This window comes from Lipotes vexillifer, unplaced genomic scaffold (assembly GCF_000442215.2).
Source record: "Lipotes vexillifer unplaced genomic scaffold, Lipotes_vexillifer_v1.1 scaffold147, whole genome shotgun sequence".
Classification (NCBI taxonomy): domain Eukaryota; kingdom Metazoa; phylum Chordata; class Mammalia; order Artiodactyla; family Lipotidae; genus Lipotes; species Lipotes vexillifer.
Window position 1 is genome coordinate 837,844 of NW_006778796.1, and position 27,241 is coordinate 865,084.

General features: G+C 41.9%; 1 protein-coding gene and 1 non-coding gene across 2 annotated transcripts; one reads left to right on the forward strand and one right to left on the reverse strand.

Annotated features, from left to right (window-relative positions):
* Positions 1-572: 572 nt before the first annotated feature.
* ADGRF1 (adhesion G protein-coupled receptor F1) lies at positions 573-26,973 on the reverse strand. Its single transcript, XM_007451907.1, has 15 exons — positions 26,944-26,973; positions 25,157-25,285; positions 22,749-22,806; positions 20,698-20,841; positions 19,363-19,536; positions 17,289-17,389; positions 16,213-16,271; positions 12,379-12,530; positions 11,139-11,302; positions 9,302-9,490; positions 5,776-7,149; positions 3,924-3,965; positions 2,867-2,926; positions 1,195-1,261; positions 573-649 (listed from the first exon to the last, which is right to left on the reverse strand). Exons 1-15 carry the CDS (start codon positions 26,971-26,973, stop codon positions 573-575), a joined length of 2,820 nt encoding a protein of 939 aa, XP_007451969.1.
* Positions 7,505-7,577, forward strand: TRNAE-UUC (transfer RNA glutamic acid (anticodon UUC)). The gene has a single exon. It is a non-coding gene; the product is annotated as a tRNA-Glu (tRNA).
* Positions 26,974-27,241: the final 268 nt, after the last annotated feature.

Here is a 27,241-nt window from a genome sequence, read left to right on the forward strand (position 1 = left end):
CCTAAGTAACGGCTATGAAGCTATCTGAAATGGACACTTCTATTTTGTTTCTGATTAACTTTCAAAGTTCAGTGACTGTACCTAAAAAACAAAAGCAAGCATAAAGTCCAACTGGAAGTTTTTGGAGGAAAACGCCTTTTCTCTAGGAAATTTCACCAGTGACTTTTTTATAAGAAAGTGAACATGGTCCATCAATGTATCTAAAGTGATTTCATGACATTTCCTTACTCCAATTCAGGTGATTAGAAATGTCACAAGAATAATGCTATTTTATGAAAAAGGAAACCATAGTTTGTGGCAGTGAGAAGCTAGTACAACTGACATAATTTCCAGCAAAAACCTAATCTACATTTATGAAGCAATTCCTTTGAATCAAACCCCATGGAAGTAAATCTCTCCATTTAATTGAAGATAAAGATGACTGTCATGAAACTGCTGAGAGTTCCTTATTATATTCTCAGACTCCGAAATCAGAAAAATCCATTGAATATTCAGCATGATTTCTTCACTGACATTTAGCTCTAATGTCGATTTGCTCCAAAAAATTTTCCTTGATTTTAGGGTTCCCGGCCTTATTCAGTTGATGAAAACTGAGTTAGCGTGATGTCGCTTGAGGACTCTCCAGTATAAGAAAGTACATATTTGTTGCCTAAAAGAGGAAAAAGAGGATAAGAATTATTGCTACTATGTTGGAATCAAGCATAAGACCAAAATGAAAATAAGCCTATGCAATTCCTTACAATTCTGGACAGTGTTAGGAAGAGGTTAGGGTGTATGGCATTTTATTAATGCCATAGAAGCTTACATTTGTCAGACATCTCTCATTTGAGAAGAGAAGCACCATATTTTCAGACGTTGGGGAATGAGATTGGTTTGAGATCACTGAATGTTACTGCTGGAAGGAAACTTAGTGATCTCTTAGTTTTTCTTTTTACTGATGAGGAACAAAGGTCCAAAAAGGTAAAGAGATTTATTAAAAGCCCTCAGGCTGGTTGGTGGCAGTGATAACAGGACCCAAAGCTTCTGGATGAGCACATTGAGCATTTTGGGAGGGAAATATGCTTTTTCAAGTTCCGACACTTGAACTTTATCTGAAATCCAAAGAATTTTGATTGGACTCTAAAGTGAGTTGCCCGTGATGGATTCATGTTCTTTCTTCCTACCCCTTAGATCCTTTGGTTTGTTGTAACTCACATTTGTATTGGAATGGGTTGAAAGTCTTTTTGAATCTGGGTTTGACAGATGAATCTGATGAGTTTTGCTGCACAAAAGAAAACCAAGTCATTTAGGCATTCAAAGTATTCTTTCAGGTGCCTGCTTTTTCGTTCAAATTCCCTCAGAAGATTACAAATACTCAATTTTTCTTCTGCCAAATGTGCATTTACTTTAAAGCAAATGAGCCACCTACCCAGAAAACAAAATCTCATTTTTGTCACCTAATTTGAAAGTGAAACTGGAGAAGGGGTATAATCCAGAAGATGCAAAGCCCTCACTGACCACTTCTGCCTTCTGAAAAGGGTCAACAATTTACATTAAAAACAGGGAGATAAACCACTGTCAGGCATCTTTACTTTTGGTCTTGGTGTATTTTACTTTTCAGTGTTTTTCTCTCTTTAGCCTTCCAGTGAGAAAAATTCTGACTTCCTGCTTTGTAGGGTGGGGAGTGTCCTGTCTTGATTTACTAACTAAAGGTTTGACTTTAATGCAGTCACACATGCTGTAACTCCCTCCTTTTCTTAAGAGTAGAGAATGATTCATTAGTTTCACATTTTCTGGTTCAAGGGATTTTAGTTCTTCAAGACATAAAATCAAAATCACAGAATATTAGAACTTCTGTTTTGAGTAACTAGTCTAACACTTAATTTTTACATCTTGAGAACATTGAAACCAAAAGGTACTAAGTGACTTTCCTGAGGTAACACAGCCAATTGGTTACTGAATCAGAAATACAAGGCAGGTCTGTCAGCTCCTGGGGTCAGAGCTTCCTAACCCTCTCCTATGAAATGCAGACCCAGGAAAATTATTTTATAAAAATGCCAGAGGCTAATTTCCTAACTGTTTTATTTTTTTAATTTCAAAACGTTATATTATCCCTTGTTAAAAATCTCTAAATATCCCTGTAGTTTTTCATGCACTTAAATCGGCTGATTTTTATCACACACAGAAATTTCTGCTTTAGAACCCTTTCTGAAAGGCCCTCCGTGTCTTGCTAAAAGACAAAAGTCTGAGTTAACGTCAAAAATACAAAACCGAGAGGCAAGTACTTTTGTTCCTAACTATACTGTTCCTTACGTGGATTGCACTTTTGTGGCAAAGAATGAAAACAAGAATCCTTTGTTTCCATACAAACTTGTCAGTTTGTAGACTGAAGAGCTAAAATTGCAAGTGACAAAGTCAGGTACACCAGCATAAGAGAAAATTCATAAAGATCATTTTACGTATTAGAAGTTAATGAAGACTTCCCCCTCTGATTTTCTGGAGAAGGAAAAGGGGTCTGCAGGAGATCTAGACAGGCAGGCAGAGAAAAGGACCCTACTGATTTTGGATATTGGGAGACAAGTCAGAATATAACAAGCAACACCGTTGAAATGTATTTGCTCACAAGAGCACCACAGACCCCCATGCCTGAGCATCCTTGAAGCTTTCCACACCCTCGCATCCATTCATCCATTCACCCATTCACTCATTCATTCAACAGCTCTTTAATGAGTATTGACCATGTGCTGGACATCGTGCCAGATACCAGGAATATAACGTGACAGAAACTCAAGGGGTTTACACAAAAGTGGGCTTGCCGTGGGACTGTGTAAAAAAGTGCAAAACTGGAACTTCACGAATTGCCTCCACGGCTGCAGGAGATGATTACCTTTGATGCTTGGTTCCAAAAGCTTAAAGGAGACAACTTGTTGAGTAGCAGCTGTCGCAGCTACAGGGCAAAAAAGAAATAGTGAGAAACTACACATAGGCAATCATACAGAGGCAAATCAAGAACAAAACTGCAGAGTGTAATTGTTATTTAGCAGTAGTATTTCCCGGAAGCATTTAATAGACGATAAGCATGTGGATCTGATGAAAGGATTTCTTTTGTTTTATTTCTTTTCTTTACCTGTAAGCAAATCTAGAATGAAACAAAGAGCAACAGTTCCAGAAAACATAATAATTCAGATTCTAGACATTAGTAATTGGCAAATCGAAGTTTGTCTTTGAAGTGAAGAGTGTCCTCATCAAGTGAGTGGTGCAAACAACAGAATTATTTAGTCCAATCAAGAAGGAGGCAAATTGCTTCTTTGTAAACAGGGGTTTGCAGGCATGGGCAACAATTATGATAATTATAAAATATCTTTATCTTCTTATTAAAACAGAGGCTACATTTTTTAGCTTATTGTCTTTACCTCTCTCTGCAGAATTGAGCAAAGCTTGGAAAAATAATGAAAGAAGTTTAAGTTTTTTTCTATTATCTTTTACTTTCATTGGTCATCCTTCATTAGGAATTCTATTTAATGTTAGAGGCTATGTAATATTTACTATATAAAATTCTAGAAACATACAAGTAGATAGGCTTTTCAGCATATTCTAAGTGAATGAATAAATTAAGTAAAGGAGCAAAAAGGAATTCACCCCTAAGGAAAGTTTTTCTGCTGGTTAATTATGCCAAATCATAATTTAAAAGTAAAAACAAGTTTCCCCTTTTTTTCTACAATGTTCACATTATATGTTGTGGTTAGTTCTCTACAGCTCTATTATCAGCAATGAGTGTTTAGTTTCTTTGTCTCCTGACGGAACCTGCCTTTTGTGAAATTATAGAATTTTATTATGCAGGTACCCATGGTCTAACTTCTTATATATGAATAAGGGCCCTAGAACTGAAGGGGGGGGACTAGATGCCTGGGTTAAAGGAGAAAGAGAGAAATGAATACACATACCTTACTATCCAAGAGCATTCCAAAACATAAGATGAAAAAGCCCTTAAAAAAAGGAATAAGGCACATGTATTATCTTTTCCTTTTCCAGTAAAGAAAGCATTTATATGTATTACTATTCTATTATATCCCCCAACATTGAAATTATTTCCTTGTCTGTCCCCCTGTTGACTGTGGGTCCTTGAAGGTAAGGATACTGTGTAAACTCCACGATGCCTGGATTAACACAAAGTACACAAACATTTTTTTTTTTTTGGTTGAACATATAATTAAATTATTGCGTGAATAAAGTCTGAAACACACGTGGAGCACCATCTTCCCCTTGGTGTCATCCTAAACCCAAAACAAAGAACTTCCATTTGCTTCTATGTCTTAGTCTTCCTTTAGGCATTAAACAAACGTTAACTAAGCGTCTATGATGTCAGCAGTACTGAAGTCCGACCCCAAGGCCAAGGAGAGGAAGTTGACTATATCAGCATCCTTTCCATCAGGTCCATCCAGCCCTTGGGTAACCCTTGGCAGAGTCTTTCTTGGACCTTGAAATTCTCCTCGCAGGCAGAGGACCCTCAGTTGGTGCCTGTTCAGACAGCGTGTCACCAAGGGCCCTGGACAGCAGTTCCCTAAACCTGTCACCATTAGGTGTGTGCTCTCCATGACTGCCCTCTGTGCCACCACCTAAATGTACCCTGGTTTGTTGCAGTAGGTGGAGAACCAACTGGATTCAGGAGATACTTGCTGAGCACTTACTCTGTGCCAGGCACTGCACTAAGTGCTAAATGATCTCATTTAATCTTCACATTTACTCTAAGATACAGGTAATAATATTATCAGATAATTAATATTAATAATATTAATTAATATTAATAATATTATCAGGTACTCAATATTACAGGTAATTAATTAATTAATTAACGAGAGAGTTAAGGTATAGAGAAATTAAGAGAGAATTAAGGTATAGAGAAATTAAATAATTGAGAGAATTAAGGTATAGACAATTTAAATAATTTGTTAGCAGTCACACAGTTGGATAGCATGACACATTTGAGCCCAGAGCTATTTAACTCCAGAGCTCAAACGTTTAACCACCACTACCCTGAGTCGTTGTCCAGAGGAGACCCAGCAAATATTTCTTGAACCAGGACTGAAGGCTCTCTTCCAGATTCACCAAAACCTAAGGATTGCTTTGCCCACCTACTCTCTGAACACTCTCTGACCATGGCATGTAAAACCCATCCTTGGCAGCGGAGTTCGGCAAACTTTTTCTGTAAAGAGCCAGAGAGTAAATATTTCAGGTTTTGCAGGTCATCCAGTCTCTTACAACTGCTCAGTTCTGCCTGTGTAAGGAAAACAGCCACAGACCCTATGTAGATGAATGGGCATGGCTGTGTTCCAATAAAACTTTATTTACAAAGACAGTGCTGCCTACAGTTGGCCAGGCCCTGCTTTATGGCACATTAGGGACTTCCTTTGCACCATTCAGACTCAAAAAGCACTCTGGATTTATCTCCCTTTCCCTGTGTGCTTTAACAGACATCAGCACAAGACAAAGAGGACTGGGTCAACGGCAAGAGAGATTAGTGTTAGCTATGTGAACTCTAACAGATTTAAAACCCTGGAATGGATGACTGAAGAAGCCTAATATTCTGCTTCACTATGAGAATAATTGTTGGGAAGACTGGATCTTTTTTTATTTTATTTTTTTCTATTCACGGTTGCCAGGCAATTTGGGTTAAAATAGTCCGGCTAGAGGCAGGGAAATGAGATCGATCGCCCCCAGAGTGGTCTTCCCATCCTCAATTCTCTACAATTATTCCAATTACCCGATGATGTAATAGGTTGTTCTCATCGCTCTCACCTGGGATGCATTGAGTGATGCGAAAATAACGTGCCAGGCCAGATTCCGGCTGTCAACCATTGTTCCTATGCCAAACCCCCAGGTGAGCCCTAGCAGCGGGGTCAGAACGAGAAGGCTCCTCCCCATGCGGACGACAGTGGCCTTGGTGTCCTGAGTCAGCCTTTCTCCAACAGCGGGCCTCCAGAGCTTCGTGAGAACTAACAGGACCACCACCAGATTCACAGCCACAATAGTCAGGGCGGGACCCGCAAAGGCCAGGAGAGGTTTGCTCCCATCGGACCAGTTAAGCCAACACACATCTTTCCTTTCATAGCCATTGCTGGGTTGTGTGACCGCAATGGTGACGATGGATATAATGAGAGGACACCCGTAGCCCAGGCAGAACCCGACAGCCACCAACAAAGGTGTGGCCATTTGGTGGAACACGAGGATAACCCGATAAGCCAGCAGGAAGCCGAGCAGAAGCATCCAGAAGAATAAGGAGAGGTAGAAAAAGTGTGTAAAGAACACTGCAGCTGTGCAGACTCCAGAAGGGTTTGCCGTGGTGTCCACGGAGGCAGCGACAATAAACCAGATGTCTGCGATCAGGAGGCACAGGGCTATGTTCACCATGCAAATGTGACGCACGTGTGAGGTTTGGCTTCTCTTGACCTGCTTCCAAAACAGAGCTTCGATGGTCAGGCATAAGAAGAGACTTCCGATGGAGACCCCCAGTCCCACAAAGGTGATCCATTTCACAACGGGAACGATGGCAGGGGGGACAGAGGGTGACATCAGCACAGAGAAGGAGGTCAGGTGAGTACAGCGGCATGTCACCGAGTCTAATGTTTCATTCACTAGGTGGCAGCCATTATCGTTCCACTGAGAATGGTTGAAATCCCAAAACACACAATGAGGCTGGCTCAGATTTGCTTCTATTTTGGAAAAAGTCAGGAAAATTTCATTGATGGAATAGTTTGGGATAGCCATGGATATCACGGGCCCATTGACCTGAGCATTTCCATTTTTGGTAGCAGGTAGAATGCTCCCCAGGGTCAAGGAGCTCATGCTGATGATAGTTTCTGGAAGGGGCTCCTGGAATTGGTCTGACCTAATTAATGCATGGCCTCTGATGGGAATGGAGGGGTTTGGGGGGAACATTTCAGTCTGATAGTTGTAACCCAAATTGCTTTGATTTGAGGATACTGGAATCCCTTTCCAGTTAATGAATTCTCGAGAAAATTCCAGAGGCAGAGCTGTCGAAGGGACCAGAACACTGATGTTTTCCAGTGACGCTAGTAACTGGGACCCGGCATTCTTTTCTTTCTGAAGTAACACTGTCCAGTTGGTTACCGAGGTAGAATTAAGGATGTAGTCAGATATACTGATGACATTCTGAAATACAAGGGTGAAAGTCAGTTTGGATTTTGAGTAAACAGGTCAGAGGACTACGGGTGGGTAGTCATTAGTCTTAAGCTCAGGAAAATGGCCCAGAGAATTGGCTCAGTTTTAGGACCACATTAAAACTCAGCAATGAAATTCAGCTCTGGGGCTCCACGCAGTGGAAGCATTGGGTTAAGAAAGGAGGGGCAGGGCTTCCCTGGTGGCGCAGTGGTTGAAAGTCCGTCTGCCGATGCAGGGGACACGGGTTCGTGCCCCGGTCCGGGAGGATCCCACGTGCCGAACATCAGTTCTCAAAACTTTTTGGTCTCAGAACCCCTTTACATTGTTAAAAGCTATTGAGGGGAATTCCTTGGTGGTCCAGTGGTTAGGACTCGGCACTTTCACTGCTGGGGACCCAGGTTCAATCCCTGGTCAGGGAACTAAGATCCTGCAAGCCATGTGGTGTGACCAAAAAAAAAAAAAAAAAAAAAAAAAGAAATGAGGGTCAGCAGAATCATGTCAGTTCCAGGGTGATCACCCCCGGGAATTCATACTCCAGTTGGGGCTTTGGCATAGAGAAGGAGAATCCTGCAATGGGTGCTGCAGAGTGTGCATCTCCCTCCTTCTGAGATGGCAAACGGGACTGCGTGACTCCTCAGGCTGAGGGTCCAAGAGTGAAACGTTACTTGTAATTGCTTTCCCATATCATGTTTTTTTGCTAATATCAGAAGTTCTAAATTCATGTCATGAATGTTCAAGTTTTAATTCATTTGTATTTATGATTTTTCTTTAATAGAGGGGAATATAAAGCAAAAATCCTTAAACACTGGACATGCAACAAGGAAGCATTGAATTGTTGTGGGTTTTAAGGGTCAGTCTCAGTTTGAGATTCCTTTTCAAGGAATTCCCTGGCAATTCAGTGGTTAGGATTCTGTGCTTTCACTGCTGAGGGCCCAGGATCGATCCCTGGTTGGGGAACGAAGATCCCTCAAACAGTAAGGCCAAACAAGCAAACAAAAACAATAGCAACAACAAAAACCAGGTTCCTTTTCCAAACGTACCTGAAAGGCAGCATTTTCTCACCCAGGACCTTCACTCACTCTTATGGGTCTGGTTCCCAGCCATCTGCTGCGGGCGTCTATCCCTCTGGCTCAGTCTCACCCTAACTGAGCCCTCTGTGGCTTCTGGCCCGAATCCCATAGTGAGCTTCTCCTATTGCCCCAGCAACCTCTGCCTTCTTTTTGTTTGTGTTTGCTGCTCTGCTTTTGTCCTTCGTTTTATTTTTAGGCTTTTTGTGTCATCTTGTTTTAGTTGGTCTCTTGTAAACAATGCAGAGTCAGACTTTAAAAAAAAAACAAATCTGAGCATCTTTGATTCAGGGAGTTTAACTTATTCACACTTAATGTCATCTCTGATGTTATGTTCACCTTATACAGTTAAACAGGATTGTGTGATTATGTAACAATATACATTATACAACCCAATTTTGTAAAATAGTATATGCTTTAACATATAATATGCACACATCCAAAGTGTTTGGAAGGATATTTATTTAACAAATATTTATTGAGTACCTGCTATGTGTCCCTTGTCAATTTTCTAGGCACTGAGGTGACACGTAAAATGTAAGCAGTGGCTATTCTAGGGTGACAAGATTACATATTACTTATTTTTCTTTTTGTTTATTTGTATATCTTATAGTGAGCATGTCTCATTTGAGTAATTTTTAAAGTTAATTTTTAAATATCCAAACTAAGTCATGAATTCCCCAGTCGAAAAAATGGAATTCTTAAAATATACTAAATATGATATACTAAAGTCAGAGCTTATGGCCATGGGAAGGAACAACGGCCGACTCAATACTAAATATTAAAAAGTTGGCACCTGTGTCATTCAGCGTCATTCAGGGCAGAGGCTCACGCCTTCCCCTCAGCCAGATGCTGTCCAGGCAGTCTGCCTGGAGGCAGCTCCCTCTCACTTTGAACTCACATAATTGACCCTGGGGGTTGCTTATACACTGCTGAGGAAGCAGTGAAGCTCACGTCAAGACTGTTACATGGCTCTTTGGTCCTTTTCAACAGCACCCCATCAACTGGGGCTTCTGCCATTCCTCCTGCAAGATTGAGTATTTAAAGTGAGCCATTCAAGCTCAGGCAGACCTTACCTCCATTGTCGAATTGGACACACTGAAGTGTCTTTCTAGGGACAGGGACGAGATATTGCCCAGAATTGACACCACAGAAGCCAGATTCCCGGCTGTGGTTGATGGGTTTTGCTGAATGACCATTGAAAGATTCTGCACCAAGGATGACACGGTTGCCTCAGTGGCGTTGCTGGCAATCACACTGAAATTCTAGGAATAGAAATGGTTATGTTCTAGAAAACAATGAAATGCTTGTGCCTCATCAGACTTAAATCAGATTTCATGGCCACGAATAACCAGCATTTGTATGGTGCATTATAACGTAGGATAATCATATAACAATGATAACAACGATATAACGGCTGTCATTCAGTGCTTTTTATTTTCCATACAGTGTGCTAAACGTTTCACTGGGGATTCACTGATTTCATCCTTACAGTACCCTTTAAAGGAGGTACCATGATATTTTCATTTTATGATTAAGGAAATGGAAACTTGAAGAGATTCACTAAGAAGCACTTCTATATAAATTGTTACCCTGATTATACAGAACCTGACATTCAGTGAGATTCAGTGACTTTCCAAACAGTACCCAGCTAGGAAGTGGAAAGGTAGGGTCTACGCGGCACTAAATCCTATGTTATATCCATTATACTATGCTGAGAAATCCCTACAGAGGATTTAGAGGGACATACGTGGAGATTTTCCTACACTTGGTCACAGGATTTGGGGTTTCACTTCTTCCTTGAGGCTCCCATCTGCTTCCGCGACACTGAGCTAATTTGGAAGGCAGCCAAGAGGGATATTCCCTTTGCTCAAAGCACATCAACCCAGGATCCCAGATCCCCCCCTGTATTCCTTTTTACTCTTCTCAGCTGACAGAGCTGTTTTCTGCCTAGGGCGCCTGGGATCTGACTGTCCTCACACCCTGGGGTGACCTAGTCCCAGCTACGATTCGTGTCCAGAAACTGGGCCAAAGAAGGCAAGAACAAGGATGAACCTCAGAAGACATGTGCTCCAATCTACCTCCCCAGTTTACAGATGGGAAAACTGAGGTCCAGAAAGAGAGCAGTAAACCTTCCACGGTCCCTTGGTGAATATTGTGGGGTTCTCTCCTTCCAAAGCAGGGTCTCTGGCTGGGACTGAAGTTCTGCTCACTGTGAACTATTTGCAGGATAGTGTCTGTGAACTGGTCCTGGAGTTCCTCTTCCATGACTTGAGTTTTAAATCCTCACCATTTGCTTCCATCTTTCTATCTACTACATCTTAAGTACTTGAAACTTCCTAAGAGAGCATCATGTGAAGGTCATAGCACTGGACTGGAAATCAAGTGACCATGTTTCTAGTTCAACACTACTGCTACCAGAGGGACCACTAGCCCCTTAGTCTCCCCTTTTCTGATCTATAGAAGGAAGTTGGTGAGGCACATGGCCCTGGAGAGCCACTGAAGTTCTATCATTCTATATGGCTGACTCATTCCCTGCCCCGGTTTCTGACAAATGTACTAAGCTTATAGCTTCTGACTTATAACTTCACTTGGATCTTTGATTCCCAGGCTTTCAGAGGCCAGCTTAGTTGTGTTCTGCCATCTTCAGCTCTCTTCAGCATTGATTCACACCTATGCAGCACCCTCCCCCGAAAACCACCCAATCTTAGGTTTCTGAGGTTCTCGGCTGCTACCTAGACTCACTACTCACGCCTACACTCCCTGGGTTTCCCAGGGTCTGATGTCACTGACTTCTGGCCAATGAGACAAATTGATACATTTCACCTTCCACCCAGCCATGCTCACTGGGAGACACCCGCTGTGAAACTCAAAAACAAGGCAAATCTGCAAAGGTGGAAATGCTTTTCTTACCTTCTTCAGTTCTTGCAGCTCAGAGAGCACACATGTCTCCCTGAGGACATGCCACCCAGAGGGTTGGCACCTGGCCGTGATGCTTCCGGAGTAGCCGCTGCTACAGGGAAGAGTATACTCATCATTCTTAGACCCAAATCCAAAGACTATGCTGTTACACTGGGCTGGAAAAGAATGGAAACAAAGGAGAAAAATGTCCCTGAATATTTTGACACTCTCTATAAACTCTAAAGCAGTACTTTTTAAGTCATGTTTTCAGACAAAACCCAGGAGTAGGAGAAGTTTGTCTTTGATGCCCAGCTTCACCCCCTCAACCCCTTTTCCTCTTTCCTGATGTCCTACCCTCCCCAAGACTGGCCCCCTTTCCCTCCAGGTGTCTGATCTATGCCAACAATCTGAATTTAATGGGCTATCGAACAGTTAAGTATTCGGTGCAAATAAGACAGGGTATGATCCCTCCCAGGAAATATTTTCACTCTTTAAGGGAATGCTAGAAAACCAGAAAATCTTCAAGACACTATGGGAAAAAGCAGGCATGATGGGGTTAAAAGATGCGCAGTTGCCATTTGGGGGTGACATGTCCTACTTTGTACCCCTTTAAAGGCTTCTCACATCGTGATCAGCCACTAGTTCCTCTTGCAGCTGGCCCTTCATAATATATTCTTACCACGTTGGGACTGCGAAGAGGAAGCCTTGAAAGGAAGAACCACAAGGGCTATGAATTTTGTTTCTTTTCCCCGCTGATGTGTCTTAAGTGCCTAATCACTTTGGATACTTAGTAAATATTTGTTGAATAAATGTTGAAAGTGGCGCAAAGCTTGGTAAGAGGTTTAAAACTGAATGTAAAGAATTTTTTAAACATCTGAAGAAGAGAAGCAGGGTGTGTGTGTCGATGTATATCTGTGTGTGTTTGTGTGTCTGGGTGTATGTGAATGACCTGGAAAAAATGCTTTCTTTCCTGGGTCCCTTGGATTATGATTTAGGAATTTCATCAGCCTCAGGGCTCTTCCAGCATGTATACCAGGAAACTATTGCTGAATCATTTCCGTCAGCGCCTGCAGTGAATCAGTCTTGTGTGACGTTTACACTAAGAACTGGAGGTCAGCTGACCCATGGGCAAGCGTCTGAAATAGTGAGCTTAGAACAATTCTGTTTTGGGAACATCTCCAATATATAATGCAACCTACTAATTAGGCTCCCCTAATCTACTTTCCTACAGAGGACGGGAATCCAGTGTTACCTTTTCCGAACACTCTGAAAGAGTTGTCTTCTAGTGGAAACAGCTGATGCAGGCCTGTCTTAGCCTTCTTAGCCGCCTGCCCAATGCCTGACAGCAGTTCAGATGTGTTGCTGGATCCAACAACTTCATACCCAGCCATGATGCTTCCATTTCTACAATGATGACGTGGAAAGAAAAATGAGATTCGTTCATTTGGTCACTCAAGGCTTATTCTGTGTGGGGATGGCATTGGGTCCGTGGGAATAGATCAAAGAGATTTGGTCTTTGCCTTCTTGGAGCTTACGTGCCAGTGGAGAAGGCAAAGCAAATAAGAAACAAATAACCACCAAATATATATATATAATATTTATAAATATATATATATAATAATTATAAATATTTATATATATATATATACATATAATTCCAAATTTTGTTACGTGTTATGAGAGACAAGTTCAGGGATAGAGTTACAGATGTAGAAAACAAACTTATGGTTACCAGAGGGTAAGGTGGGGGGAGGGATAAATTGGGAGATTGGGATGGACATATACACACTACTATATACAAAATAGATAACTAATAAGGACTTACTGTACAGCACAGAGAACTCTACCTAATACTTTATAATGGCCTATATGGGGAAAGAATCTTAAAAAGGGTGGATATATGTATATGTATAACTGATTCACTGTGCTGTACACCTGAAACTAAGACAACATTGAAAATCAACAACACACCAATAAAACTTAAAAAATAAAATAAAGTTTTCTTCATGTAGATCTGTGAAAAAAAAGAATATCAAGTAGACGTGAGGCCCACTTTAAATAAGAATGGTCAGGAAAGGCTTCTCTGTGCAGAGGATCTTTGAAGCTGAGACCTGAAGAATGAAAAGAAACAGCCAGTGATGCAAAGAGAATTGGTACAGCGTGGCCAGCACCTGAGAAGGGCTGGAGGCAAGAAAATGCCTGTGAGTCTGACAAACTTCAAGGCTAACGTGACTAAAATTCAATGAGCAGGTGAGAGATGGATAGGAGATGACCCTCGAGAGGTACCCAGGAGCCAGATGGAACAGGGCCTTTGAGTCTGAATTTCATCTTTTATTAAAAGGTTTTATTCTTTTTGAAAAGGCATGGCATGATCAGATTTATAATTTAAGATCATCACTCTGGCTGCTGTGTAGAAAATCGGTGAAGGGAGGAAGCAGAGAAGCAGGAAAACTAGTTAGGAAGGAGAGGGTGGTGCCCTGAACTGATTGAGTAGCAGTGTGTGGGGGGAGAAGTGAACTGGTCAGTTTCAGGTTGTATTTGAAGACAGAGCCAGAAGACTTGCTAACAGAGCAGATTTGGGGTGTGGGAGAAAGAAACCAGGCAAGAATGACCCCAAGGAATTGAAAAACAAATTGTAGTATATTCATACAATGGACTATTACTGGGCAATAAAAAGGAAGGAATCACTGATACTCAAAAAGCCAAGGATGAGTCTCAAAGGCCTTAGGCTGAGTGAAAGAAGCCAGGCACAAAAGAACTATACACTAGATGATTCCATTTAGGTAAAGTTCTAGCATAAGCAAAACCAGCCTATGGTGATAGAAATAAGATCAGTGGTTATTTCTGGTAGGGAGGTAGGAATGTGCATGGAGATTGGCTGGAAAGGGGCACAAGGGAACTTTGGGGATAATGGAAATGGTCTGCCTTGATAGGAGGTGGCGTGTATTAGTATTTGTCAAAGCTAATAAAGCTGTACAATTAAGTTTTGAGCATATCACTGTATGTAAATTATACTTCAATAATTAAGTATAATTTATTGTAAAATAAATTAAGACAGGATAGCTCTAAGATTTGGGTCTGTGCAGTTAGAAGAACAGCATAGCATCTCTGGAAATGAGATGGGGAAGACAGTGGGAGAAGGAGATGAAAGCTTATGACGGGGGGCAGTTGGAGGACTCCCATTTTGGACATGTTACATTTGACAGGCCTACTAGAAAATCACCTGGAGATGTTAACAGGCATTGGATATTGGAGTCCAGAGTTTAGGGGAGAGGCTGAGGTCAAGTAATAAATTTAGAACCCATCTGTATACAGATGGTATTTGAAGTTATGAAAGCAGGTGAGATAACATGGATTAATTTAATCCTGCAAATCCATGAGGGTTAGGGTAATTCTCATTTTATAGATACGAGAACTGTGTCCTAAAGAAGCTGGGTCAAGTCATTAATTATTAATTGATGGATATGAACCTCTGGCTCTCTAAAGCTCAAATTCTTTTTTTTTTTTTTTTTTTTTTTTTTTTTTTTGCGGTATGCAGGCCTCTCACTGCTGTGGCCTCTCCCGTTGCGGAGCACAGGCTACGGACGCGCAGGCTCAGCGGCCACGGCTCACGGGCCCAGCCGCTCCGCGGCATGTGGGATCTTCCCGGACCGGGGCACGAACCCGTGTCCCCTGCATCGGCAGGCGGACTCTCAACCACCGCGCCAACAGGGAAGCCCTAAAGCTCAAAAGCTCAAAAAATTCTTAATCACTACATTGAACTAACATTGAACTACATTGAACTCACAATAAATAAACCCAAATACACTTTTATGCTGTGATGATCACAATGTCTTTTCATTGATACGGCCTTTCTATAGGATGTGAAAAGTATTTTTCTATTATTTCATTTTATGTAATGAGGTTAAATCAAATTCCACAGGTATTAACAGTCCTGTTTGACAGATAAATAAATTGAGACTGTGAGAGACTAAGATTTACTTTAGATCATGTATGTAAAGAGTAAAACCAAGAGAGTTGTATTTTATAGACTTATGTCTACTTTTACTGTGATTTTGTCTACAAATTATTGGAGACAGTTTGTAAGACATATATATATATGTATGATGGAATATAAATTAGAAATATAAATAGAAAACCAGGACCAAGGAAAAGAAACATGTGAATATTGAATACAAAACTGTTGATTGAGTTTCAATGCTGTCCATGAATTCAATGACGGCAAAGTCAAAAACAGAAGTTAGATTAATTATATAGACCTTGATATAAGAAGAAAGAAGCAGTGTTTTTCCTAGCACTGAATTTTAAAGAATATTATACATGTGAGCCTTTTTATAGGTACATGAGAGGGCTTAAAGGATAATGTCCAGGACAGTATATTTATAGCAAAAGCTACTGAAAATTTCCTATAGCTATTCTTTAGCTGTGAAAAAAGTATATAAGAAGTTAAGTTCTCTGACCTCTAAGTCACTTCCTCTATCAAGCAGACTATAAATAGCTGGTAATCAATACACACATGGGTAACTAACCAAATAACTTTTGAATTAAAGTATAAACAAAAGGGTAATTTACTAAATATCTCTTTATTTGCTGTAGACAATGACTACTGGGCTTTGAACTATGGGTGCGTACATGATATCTATACAAAAATATAATATTTTACCCAAGGAGCCCCTTCTGGCCCCCAGTTATACAACATCACACCCTCTGTGTTAATGGAAGGAGAAAACCCATCCCTCCGCAACCCACAACCCTTGTCACCACCACTCGCCCCTTCCCATGCATGCACACCACGTCCTCCTGCTTCCTTCCAAGCCATGCGGGTTTCCAATTCTAGTTTCTGATCCATAGCTTCGAGAATGCCATTTAATATTTATATTCGCAAAGGCATTTAAATGAGAATATAGGCTTTCTTCTTAAGATTTTTTAAAGCACCACAGACTTTTATCTAGTTTTAGTTAAGAATCCCTCTTCAAAAAGCAGTTGACTTATTTTCTGTCAAGGTCACTTGGAAACAGCATGAGGCATCCTGCAGGACGGGTGCATGATTCCAGGGATGCCCTTCTAAGACCATTGTATTACTTACCGAAATTGGGTGACTTGAACTGACTCAAAACCTTGGATACTTTTGTATGCTTCTTTAAGCTTTACAAAGAGAGCAAAGAGCAATATGTTGATCTTTGTTCCCACACAAGAAAGACATTTGAGCAAAAAATGGTCACAGACAATAAATAACCAACGGAAGCACCAAGAAAAGGAAAGAGATATGGTGAGAGGTAGCTGCATGTTGTAGAAATACATTTAAAATGATATCAGAAAATGTACACACACACGCCTGTGTACACACATATAATTTAATTTTGAGGTTGCTAATAAAGAAGGTAGAACCACCTGCTTAGACTAGGGGATGGGTCGGGTGCCAGATAATGTAATAAATTCACCCCAAATCTATTTTCTCCTTCCCCTAAATAAGTCATTGATTTCAATAGATGCTTAAACTGAATCTACCTGCGAAGTGTTTGTGCATGTCTTCAGTTAGAGCCACATCTAAACCACCATCCTAGGCAGAGGTGGTTTTATGTCACTTCATTATGAAGTCCAAAATTTTGGTCAGTAACCCTCTTTAGCCTCTAACAAGAGAGGCTTCTTTAAGGAACAAATCCCAAATGTTAACAATTGAGCTTAGATCATGAAAACTTTCTTTTGACATATAAAAATCAGAAAATAATCAAGAAGGCTTGATTCACTTATCTTGTTATGAGAATAAGGTGTAACTTTGTGGCTGAAGACTTGCAAAGAATGAAGATAGTGGGAACTTTTATTCTCAAAATAGTGACGTTATCTGCAGCCACAGATTCAATATCAGACCTGAGAATAAAGGTCCTTAGTACTTAAAAAAAAAAAAGAAAGAAAGAAAAAAGAAAATAATCAAGAGGGCTTGGTTTACTATTACCCTAACTAATGAGCAAAACTAAACACTAAAGAAACGGGAAGAAGTCAATTGCTTAACGCTCCTTGAAAGAAAATGTTCAAAGTACATCACTTGTGGGCAGAGTGATTAACTGCTATGTAATAACTCATTGAAAATGAAAAATTAAGAATACGTGTTCTGAACTTACGTTTAGGCAACGATTTCTTTTGTAATAAGTAGAAGGTGCTTACTTGAATTTCAATTCCAGTGGTATATTTGGAGTATATAGCAGAAGATGAATCCAAAAGGTCTTTTGTAAATCTTTCATTAATTTTGAAAGTACCCCAAACCTCTATGGAAAACAAAAAGAAATTTACAGAGATAAAAATTGCTCACTTGATATATTATAACTTAAAATTACAGAAGTCTAATTCAGCCCATCTATTTGACAGTGGTACACTTCAACTCCTTTTATTCTTCTTTTTTCTTTGTCAATTTCTTTTTATGATGAATGTTCACCTAAAGTAATATAGGAAGCATCCATAAAACCGGAATTTTCTTTTGTGGATTTGGAACATAATGGGAAAGTGCGATAATCAAGATGACCTTATAAGCAGGTAAATGAGTAGCCACTCACATGTGGTTATACGAGGCAGTCACTTATCCCAGTCTAGACCCTGAGCTTAAACGTTGTCCCTATTTAAAAATTAAAAAAAAAAAAAAATCGCTACTTGCTAACTCCAACTTACCCCTTGCTTACCCATCACTGGTGTTTCTCTCCTCTGGGACAGGTTATTCCCAACTTCTGGATGGACAAATCCTGTGTATCTTTCATTCAGGACTTAGTTAAATGGGCCTCTTTAGCAAGACCTTCCCTGGGCCCCAGATGAAAAGAGTCTTCCTCTCCTTTAAATTCTTACAGTACGTTATCCATACGTCCCTTCCAGCCTCTTCACCTACACATCTATCTGTGAACACACCTCATGTATGTGTGTCCCCACTCTACTTTGGGAATCTCCTTGTGAGTGTAATCCCTGTCTGATCCACCTTCGTATCCCCCAAAGATGGATCAGACTTGGACCACTTTTAAAAGTGTAGGCTTTCATCAAAATTTGTTGAAGAGATCACATTGTCTTCTTTCATGTGTTAACAGCCTGGCCTCCCCAAGTAGCTTGCTAATTGATCGACAGCGAGAGAAATGCCTCATGGTGACCTCCCAGAATTTGCCCCAGATCTGGGTATAAAGATGGTGTTTAATAAATACGTGTTACTTGAGGCGGGAAGGATTAGGAGTCTGGGATTAGCAGATGCAAACTATTATATATAGGATGGATTATCAACAGGTCCTACTGCATAGCACAGGGAACTGTATTCAATATCCTTTGATAACCCATAATGGAAAAGAATATGAAAAAGTGTAGATAGATAGATGATAGATAGATAGATATAAAACTGAGTCACTTTTCTGTACAGCAGAAATTAAACACAACATTGTAAATCAACTATAGTTCAATCAAATTTTTAAAATAAATAAATAAATAAGTGTTACCTTAACCTGAACTGCTGTGGTTCTGGGAAAGGGACCCAGGGAGACCCAGGAAAGCTGGGTTATTTCAGGTCCTCCTTCACTCTTTGCTCCACTTTACCAAAATCTGGAGCTTCAAGATAACTGGACTTGTCTTTGGGGACGTTTCTTAAAGTCCTTCAAGCTGTCGGAGCCCACGTCATCTGGCTCACGCCATCATCCACTGAACATCAACCTAAGTCAGTAGTAGCTCCCTCAGTGTTCACTGGCTCCTAAACTAGACTTTCAACTTTTGTTTGGTTTTGGCAATTCATTCAACACACATATTTGTTGGCAATTTACAGAATTTCTTGCAATATAATCACTAGGCAACCCTCCCTGCCTGCACACCTCTAAATTTTTATTTTCTGAAAATTGAAGTTGGCCAAAGAAGTAAACAGAAGGTGGGAGAAAAACGTTATTTACTCAAGCTGTTCCCCTACTTGGAATTTCAGGGAATCTCCCTAAATCTCAGAAGGACCGTAGAATTGTCGAGGTGAGCTGGATGTACCTCCAGGCTGAACTGGCACCCAAACATCAGCTCGCATTTCTGAATTTTCTGCACTTACGAAGCTCTCACTGTGTCCAGCCAAGCCTAGCAGGGTACGTCATCACTGCCCTTCCAATTCCCTGTAAACACTGGCTCTTCTCTGGGAGGCAAAGAGAAACACTGGGGTACAGACCTGGTGGTCCTTCTCTCTCTGTCACATGTGGAGGTGGCAGGGGCCCCAGCTCCCCTCTTGGTATCCTTACACACTTACTTGTTCTCTCACAGAAATGGACACTCTGGGTGAGGTTGTTGAGATGACAATCACAGCTCTGGAGAGATCCCTCCGTGTGAAGGTAGCATTTCTGGGGATCAAGGCATGAGGGAGGAAACCAGGAGTAGCCGTCGTCACAGGCACAGCGAAAGACCCCGTTCTGGATGCCACAGTCTGCACAAAAAAACAGAGCTTGGTCTCACAGGACCTGGTTAATAAATTGGCTATGGCTGAGTTCTCATCTTTGGTTCTGATATAGAATCTGAACCAAAAGCTAGAGATATTTGGGCTTCCCTGGTGGCGCAGTGGTTGAGAGCCCGCCTGCCGATGCAGGGGACGCGGGTTCGTGCCCCAGTCTGGGAAGACCCCACGTGCCACGGAGCGGCTGGGCCCGTGAGCCATGGCCGCTGAGCCTGCGCGTCCGGAGCCTGTGCTCTGCGACAGGAGAGGCCACAACAGTGAGAGGCCCACGTACCGCCAAAAAAAAAAAAAAAAAAAGCTAGAGATTTTCTCTCCAAAAGCTATAAGGATGAAAACAAGATGGAAACAAGTATGTTTAAGGTTAAGGAAACATCCCACTCAATAGATACTGAGGTTGGATCAGAAACCCAGCTAACATAACAATAAATGTCTGGGGCTAGCATACAAAAGAAGGATGTGTGCCCAGTTGGTACCACTTACATGGAGAAAGAAGCACAAGAGGATATGTCAACTTGAGAGTTATTTAAAGGGATCTAGATGGTATTTGTCCACTGTCTTATCGAAGGCTCCCATCCACCTAGCATCACACTACCCCAAAGGCAGAGAGACCTTTCTGTTGAGAGTCATGATGAAAAATTTTATTAACCAATCCTGTATGCTTGTATTGGACCTGAAACTCCCACTAAAAAACCTTTCCAATAGACAAAAAAAAAAAAAAATGGGGGAAAGGCATCACATACGGTTGTGAAAATATGCACAGTGGTGTGCAGTAAATGGTTCTCAAACGTGATCATGCATCAGAACCTTCTGGGAGGGGTCTCATCCCAAAGTTTATGATTCAGTAAGTCTGGAATAGAGCCAGGGATCTGCGTTTCTTTTAAGTTCCCTGATGCTGCTGCTACTGTAGGTCTGGGTACCACACTCTGAGAACCCTTGCTTTAGATAAATCATTTAACTTCTCCTAACCCCATTGTGGTGGTCATTAGTGCTGTTGGCCAGATATGTTTTACAAGCATTTATTCTTTTCAGCCACAGATATTGAGGGGATGATTGATCCCCCAGCATAACCTAACCTCTCCCGACTCACACACCACCTTCCCCATTTCCACTCCCAGTTACCAGAGACCCACTCACACGTGGTGGCCTTTGCTCTGATAATCTTCACCGGCCCCAAAAAAGGGCAAGGCTCCAAAAGCCTCAGAAAGTTCTTCACGTCTCTTTTCCCCTTGGAATCTCGATAGGCTACCTGAAGCAACAGCTCATATTCCTGGATTGGACCTAGAAAGAAAGAGAGACCTTCAAAGGCTTCTTTTCTCAGGCTGCGAGGGAGATACTGCAGAGCAAGTGACCTCGGAGCACTTGTCAGATTCAGCCTGAGGATCACGGATCATGGCTTGGTCACTTCCATTCATCCAGACATGGACTAAAAATGAGCATCCCGAGCAAAGCATCAGACGGTCCACAGATGCCGAAGACACCTCTCTCCTCTGACTTCGGCCAGACCAGCTGCTCTGTGTTCTCTGACCCACCCGAGCATCGCCCTCCTGACTTTACACACTTCTCAGGTCACATCCAGAGTCAAGTTTCAGGGTCAAGACTGAAGGGAGAACAGGTGAGAAAGTCCTGGTCATACTCCCCCCGCTCCTCCCCCAGCTCTGGTCTCCTGGACGTATCTCTGATATAAAACCCCCAGTCCCCTCTTTCCTCTCCAAAGAGCCCTTCCCTCTCCTGTACAAATGTTCCACTAATTAGCTGAGTTTGATACTGAGATGAAAGGCACGAGTAAAACCAAACCAAACCTTACTTGAGCCTTGATGCACCCTCACCTCCATCTTATCGTTTCTGAGCAGTACCTTTTGTTTCCCTAAGAAGAGACCATTAGGTGTTTTGGGCTGGGAGAGAACAGGAATCGCACCCAGAATTCACTGAGGCACATTCACATGAAACTCTGTATAAAGTTCCATGGGGTCTCAAGATCCTCCCAAGGTCCTCTGTGGACCCCAGGTTAAGAATGTGAAGGGCCTCAGAGAAAAAGAGGCAAAAGGTGAACATCCTTTTTTCCTGGGTCTCATTTTGTTATCATCGGCAGTGAAACCTCTTAGAATCCCTTAGATCTCTCAGGACGGGACCATGCTTTCTACAGGCACAGGTGAGATGGGGAGCTTCTATGAGACTGTCCCATTTCTTAAGGGTCCAGGGGAGCTGGGAGATTTATAGGGAAGAAAAGCAGCTGGATAAGTCCCTAGGCTTCTCAGAAGGAAATCCAGAAGCTGCAGCATGTCCCAGGACATTTACGGGAGACTCCTGCCTGCTGTGGTTGCCACCAACTCACCCCTCCCCGCATCTCCTTAAGGCCGGAAACTCTGTCCCGGCCTTGGGAATTACTCCAAGGGATGTAAGCTAAGGGGATATCCACTCCCGTGGCCCAAGCAGGTAATAGGTGGGGAAGGGGGGAAAGATGAATGGCTCTGGTTCTGGAGCCAGACTGACTGGGCGTTGAATCCTGCCCCACCTACCCACCGGTCTTGTCAGTTTCACTATCTGTAAAATAAAGATGGCGATTGTACCTAACTCAGAGGGTCTTTGTGAGGATTTAATTCATCTAACACACTTAGAATAGTGCCTGGCACTGGTAACAGTTCAATGTATACTTGTGCTTTTACCTTTCCATGGCATTCCAAGTTCTGGTTTCATTTTCCCAAAGAATTGTAGCCTTGCTACAGTGTGGTAAGGTCTATGGCCCTATTAGCACATTGTTAGATGGCAGATTCATGGCACCATAAAAAGGCTTTTGAGGACTGACCCAGGAATCTAACCACCATCTGTGTGTACCATTGTTTCCATGAGGAAATATATACCATGCTTGAAACATCAGACCCGCAAATCAAATTTCAGACCACAGCTCATTAGACTGAAGTCTGTGCCATTCAATACATTATTGGGATCAAGATGAAGGAGGAAAGGACGAGTATGGAGCAGCTACTGGCTGGTTATGGGACAGGATACTGTGCCTTTATCATATTATTTCATCCTCACAAGGAATTACTGTAATTATCGTTTTACAGATTTGAGGTATTTAACGATGTGCCAAAGATCATAAAACCCATCAGGAGCACCTCTGGGATTTGAACCCTGCTCTCTGGGCTCCAGAGTGTGCTGTACCATGCTATCTGAGGGAGTCTCACCTAGAGGCTTTTTCTTATTCAAAATGAGTTCTTGCTTTGTTTTGATGCCATCATCACTCTGTTAAGAGGAAAAAAAAGAAAAAAAAGAAGAATTACAGCGAGGCTTGGTCATATTGTATTTCATAAGGCCTTGTTGGATTTCCCAGATAAACTGAAATCATGGATCTAAAATGCAAGCCAGGGATGGTGGGGGAGGGGGGCAGAAAAGGACATCGCTGAGGCACCTTTTGTGCACAAACCTGAAAGAAGCAGGAAAGTGAGGATCCCTGAGAAAGAACTTCCCAGGAGGAGGCAGGAACAGGTGCAAAGGCCCTGGGATAAGAATATACCTGGCGGGCTTCCCTGGTGGCGCAGTGCTTGAGAGTCCGCCTGCCGATGCAGGGGACGCGGGTTCGTGCCCCGTTTCGGGAAGATCCCACATGCCGCGGAGCGGCTGGGCCCGTGAGCCATGGCCGCTGAGCCTGCGCGTCCGGAGCCTGTGCTCCGCAAATGGGAGAGGCCACAACAGTGAGAGGCCCGCATAACGCAAAAAAAAACACACGGTCAAAAAAAAAAAAAAAAAAAAAAAAGAATATACCTGGCACGTGAAGGCCAGAGTAGCTAAGTGGAGTCGGGGAGGCGGGGCAGGAAGTGACATCAGAGAGAATCTCTGGGGAGGCAGGTCCTGTAGATCCTTCTGGGCTGTGGCAAGGGCTAAGCTTTTGCTTGAGTGGGATGGGAGCCCTCTGGAGAGTTCCGAACAGAGGAAAGATGTGCTCTGCTCCACTTTTTAGAAGGCTCAATCCTGCAGCCGTGTTGGGAATAGACAAGCACCGAAGCAATGAGAGTGTTTCAGGAGCTACCGAAATAATATAGGTGAGAGATGATGAAGGTGTGGATCAGGATGGTAGCCATGGAGTTGGTGAGAAGTGTTTGGAGTCTGGATATATTTTAAAGAGAAAACCAGAAAAAAAGATCTAATGGTTTAGATGTGGATTATGAGAAGTGTCAAGCGTAATAATAAGTTTTCTGCCTAAGCAGCTGGAGAGACAGTGATACCACTTGCTGAGATGGGCAAGGAGAAGCAGGTTTGGTGAGAAAAAACCGAGAGTTTAATTTTGGACATACTAAGTTGAGGGGATATTGGCACCCAACTGGAGATACCAAGTAGGTAGTAGATAGGTGAGTGTGGCGTTTGGGGGACAGGTGTGAGAAGGAGACACAGATTTTGGAGTCATTGGCATGCAGAGAACATTAAAACCATGACCCCAGATGAAAGCATCAAGAAAGTGAGTAGAGTGTGGAGAGAAAGGAACCCTCCTACACTGTTGGTGGGAATGTAAACTGGTGCAGCCACTATGGAGAGCAGTATGGAGGTTCCTTAAAAAAACTAAAAATAGTGTTGCCATATGATCCTGCAATCCCACTCCTGGGCATATACCCAGAGAAAACTCTAATCTGAAAAGATACATACACCCCAATGTTCACAGCAGCACTATTTACAATAGCCAAGACATGGAAGCTACCTAAGTGCCCATTGACAGATGAATGGATAAAGAAGACGTGGTATAGATGTGGAATATTACTCAGGCATATAAAAGAATGAAATAATGCCATTTGCAGCAACATGGATGCACCTAGAGATGATCATACTAAGGGAAGTGTGTCAGAAAGAGAAAGACAAATACCATATGATGTCACTTACACGGGGAATCTAAAACAATGATACAAACGAACTTACTTACAAAACAGAAACAGACTCACAGACTTAGAGAACGGACTTATGGTCACCAGAGGGGACAGGGGCAGGGAGGGAGGGATAAATCAGGAGTTGGGGATTAACAGATACACACTACTATGTATAAAACAGATAAACAACAAGGACCTACTGTATGGCACAGGGAGCTATACTCAAAGTCTTATAATAACCTATAATGGAAAGGAATCTGAAAAAGAATATGTATAACTGAATCACTTTGCTGTATGCCTGAAACTAACATATTGTAAATTAGCTATGTAAACTAAACTAAAATATGTAAATTGTTACTTCAATTAAAAAAAAGGTTATTGGGGAAAAAAAAGGAAAGTGAGTATAGGTAGGGAAGAGGCCAAGGGCTGCTAATGTCGATCTATATACTTTTTCTCCATCAAAGAGGCCATAGGAGAGGATGCGCTGAGTTAGAAAACATCTCCAGTATGGCTTAGTCCAAGATCCCGGTTTTTGCAGTCAGGTCATCCAAGCTCCAAGAGATGAAGTGACTCATCCAAGGTCACACAGCTAATGCTGGTATTGTTGAGAATCCAGCACTTCTGATGCCAAGTCTATGAAATTTTGTCATTGCAGTTGCCTAGAGAGTGACAGACGCTCAAAGTGCCAGAAGGACAGAAGGGAGGTGGTAGAGAAGAAAACGGGACGTACACAAACTCACCCCCAGGAAGCCATTCCAGCACTCGGTGATCATGAAGAAAGAGAGGAGCCAGGGCACAGGAACTCTCATCTTCCCCTGGCCCCTCCTGCTTCTGGACAGGACAAGAACAGCTGGAGTCACAGTCTGTGACTAGACGTTTGCGCCATGCAAGGCTGAGGCACAAAAACAAGTCATTCAAGCCAACATTTTAAAATGCACACAGGGGTAAAGCCTAGCTGGGCTCATCAGAAGCCCTGAGCATTTGGTTATTTTTTTCCGCCAGAGACAACATCACTTCCACTCCCACTGCAGAACTGGTGAATTTTTCTCTTTACAAACCTACTAGAAAATTTCTCCAGAACTCTCTTCTAAGTTTAAGTTTGATCTAAGTGATCAAATTTGACTCAACACAGGCTATTTTAAAATCATGGCTTGCTTAACTTTGTAGCTGGGTGCATTTAACATCCAGCTTTTTATATTTCACTGAGGTTTTCTTTTCATCTCAGTAATGACAGGCATTCAAATAACCAAGGACCCTAGAACCATTAATATAAAGATAGACTCTGAGTATTTCAGCATAAAAATAATAGTGAACCAATCCAGCAAATTTCCTTGTTCATAGTTCATGTAATTAGCAACCAACTGTGCTCAAGTTCATGGGTATCTTAGAATAATTTAGACCAAACTCAGCCCATAGTCACGGTCATAAGATTTAATCATTTACACACAGGTTATTTGGTGGCAATGAAAAAAATCACGAGTTAGAACTGTTCTGTCCAATGTAGTAGCCACTGGTCACATGTGACAGTCTAATTTTAATTAGAATAAATTTAATTTTAATTAGAATAAAATGGAATGAAAAACTCAATTTCTCAGTCATACTAGCCACATTTCAAGTGCTCAATAACCACATGTGGCTAGTGGTTACCATGTTAGGCAGTGTAGACACAGAACACTTTCATCATTGCCAAAAGTTTTATTGGGCATGGAATATTACTCAGCCTTTAAAAAGAAAAAAAATTCTGTCACGTGCTATGAACATGGATGAACCTTAAGGGCATTATGTTAAATGACATAAGCCAATCACAAAATGGCAAGTACTATATGATTCCACTTATATGAGGATCTAAAGAAGTCAGACTCATAGAAATAGACAGAAGAATGCAGTTGCCAGGGGCTGGGAGGAAGGGGTAGAAGGGAGTTGTTATTCAGTGGGTATAGAGTTTCAATTTTGCCAAAAGGAAAAGTTCTAGAAATCTGTGGCACAACAGTGTGAATATATTTAACACTGCTGAACTTTACACTTAAAAATGGCTGGGCCTCCCTGGTGGCACAGTGGTTGAGAGTCCGCCTGCCGATGCAGGGGATACGGGTTCGTGCCCCGGTCCGGGAGGATCCCACATGCCGCGGAGCGGCTGGGCCCGTGGGCCATGGCCGCTGAGCTTGCAAAAAAAAAAAAAAAAAAAAAAAAAAAATGGCTAAGATGGTACATTTTATGTTGTGTGGGGTTTTGTTAACAAAATTTTTTTAAAAAGTTTTATTGGCCAGTATTGACAGAACATGAAGGAATACTCCCCTGTGGCCTTCGTCATAGTTGATGTGGTTAGCAACAGATTGTCCTCAAGTTCATGATTATCTCAGAATAATTTAGACAAAAGTCCATAGTCATGGTCATAAAATTCCCTTTCTCTTTACATCTCCATAGGAAAAGATGAAGAGCTATGATTCCCAAGCTCAATAACCCACCATTGGAATAAGTGCCTGGGGACGGCAGCACAGAAGCCCAGGGTTGGTTCTCCAGCCCTTACCTTGCTTCCTGGGTGCACTTTAAACTTCATACACGCCTTGCCATCCCAACAGTGCGGCCTCAGGCTTTGCTCTCTGACCTACAAGAAAAGAGAACAGGTAGGGAAGGATGGAGTGAGAGGTGGGGATTAGCAGATGTAAGCTTTTATATATAGAATGGATAACAGCAAGGTTCTACTGTATAGCACAGGGGACTATATTCAATATCCTGGGATAAACCATAATGGAAAAGAATATTTTTAAAAAGAATGTATATATACCTATAACTGAGTCACTTTGCTGTACAGCAGAAATTAATAC

Excerpts from the sequence above, each read along its gene's own strand:
- ADGRF1 (XM_007451907.1), bottom strand. The coding sequence starts at position 26,973 with ATGAAGTTTAAAGTGCACCCAGGAAGCAAG. Across the intron at positions 17,390-19,362 it reads CCATTTCTGTGAGAGAACAA|AGGTTTGGGGTACTTTCAAA; the intron begins GTAAGTGTGTAA and ends TGTTTTCCATAG. Across the intron at positions 12,531-16,212 it reads GTTCAAGTCACCCAATTTCG|AAATGGAAGCATCATGGCTG; the intron begins GTAAGTAATACA and ends TCATCATTGTAG.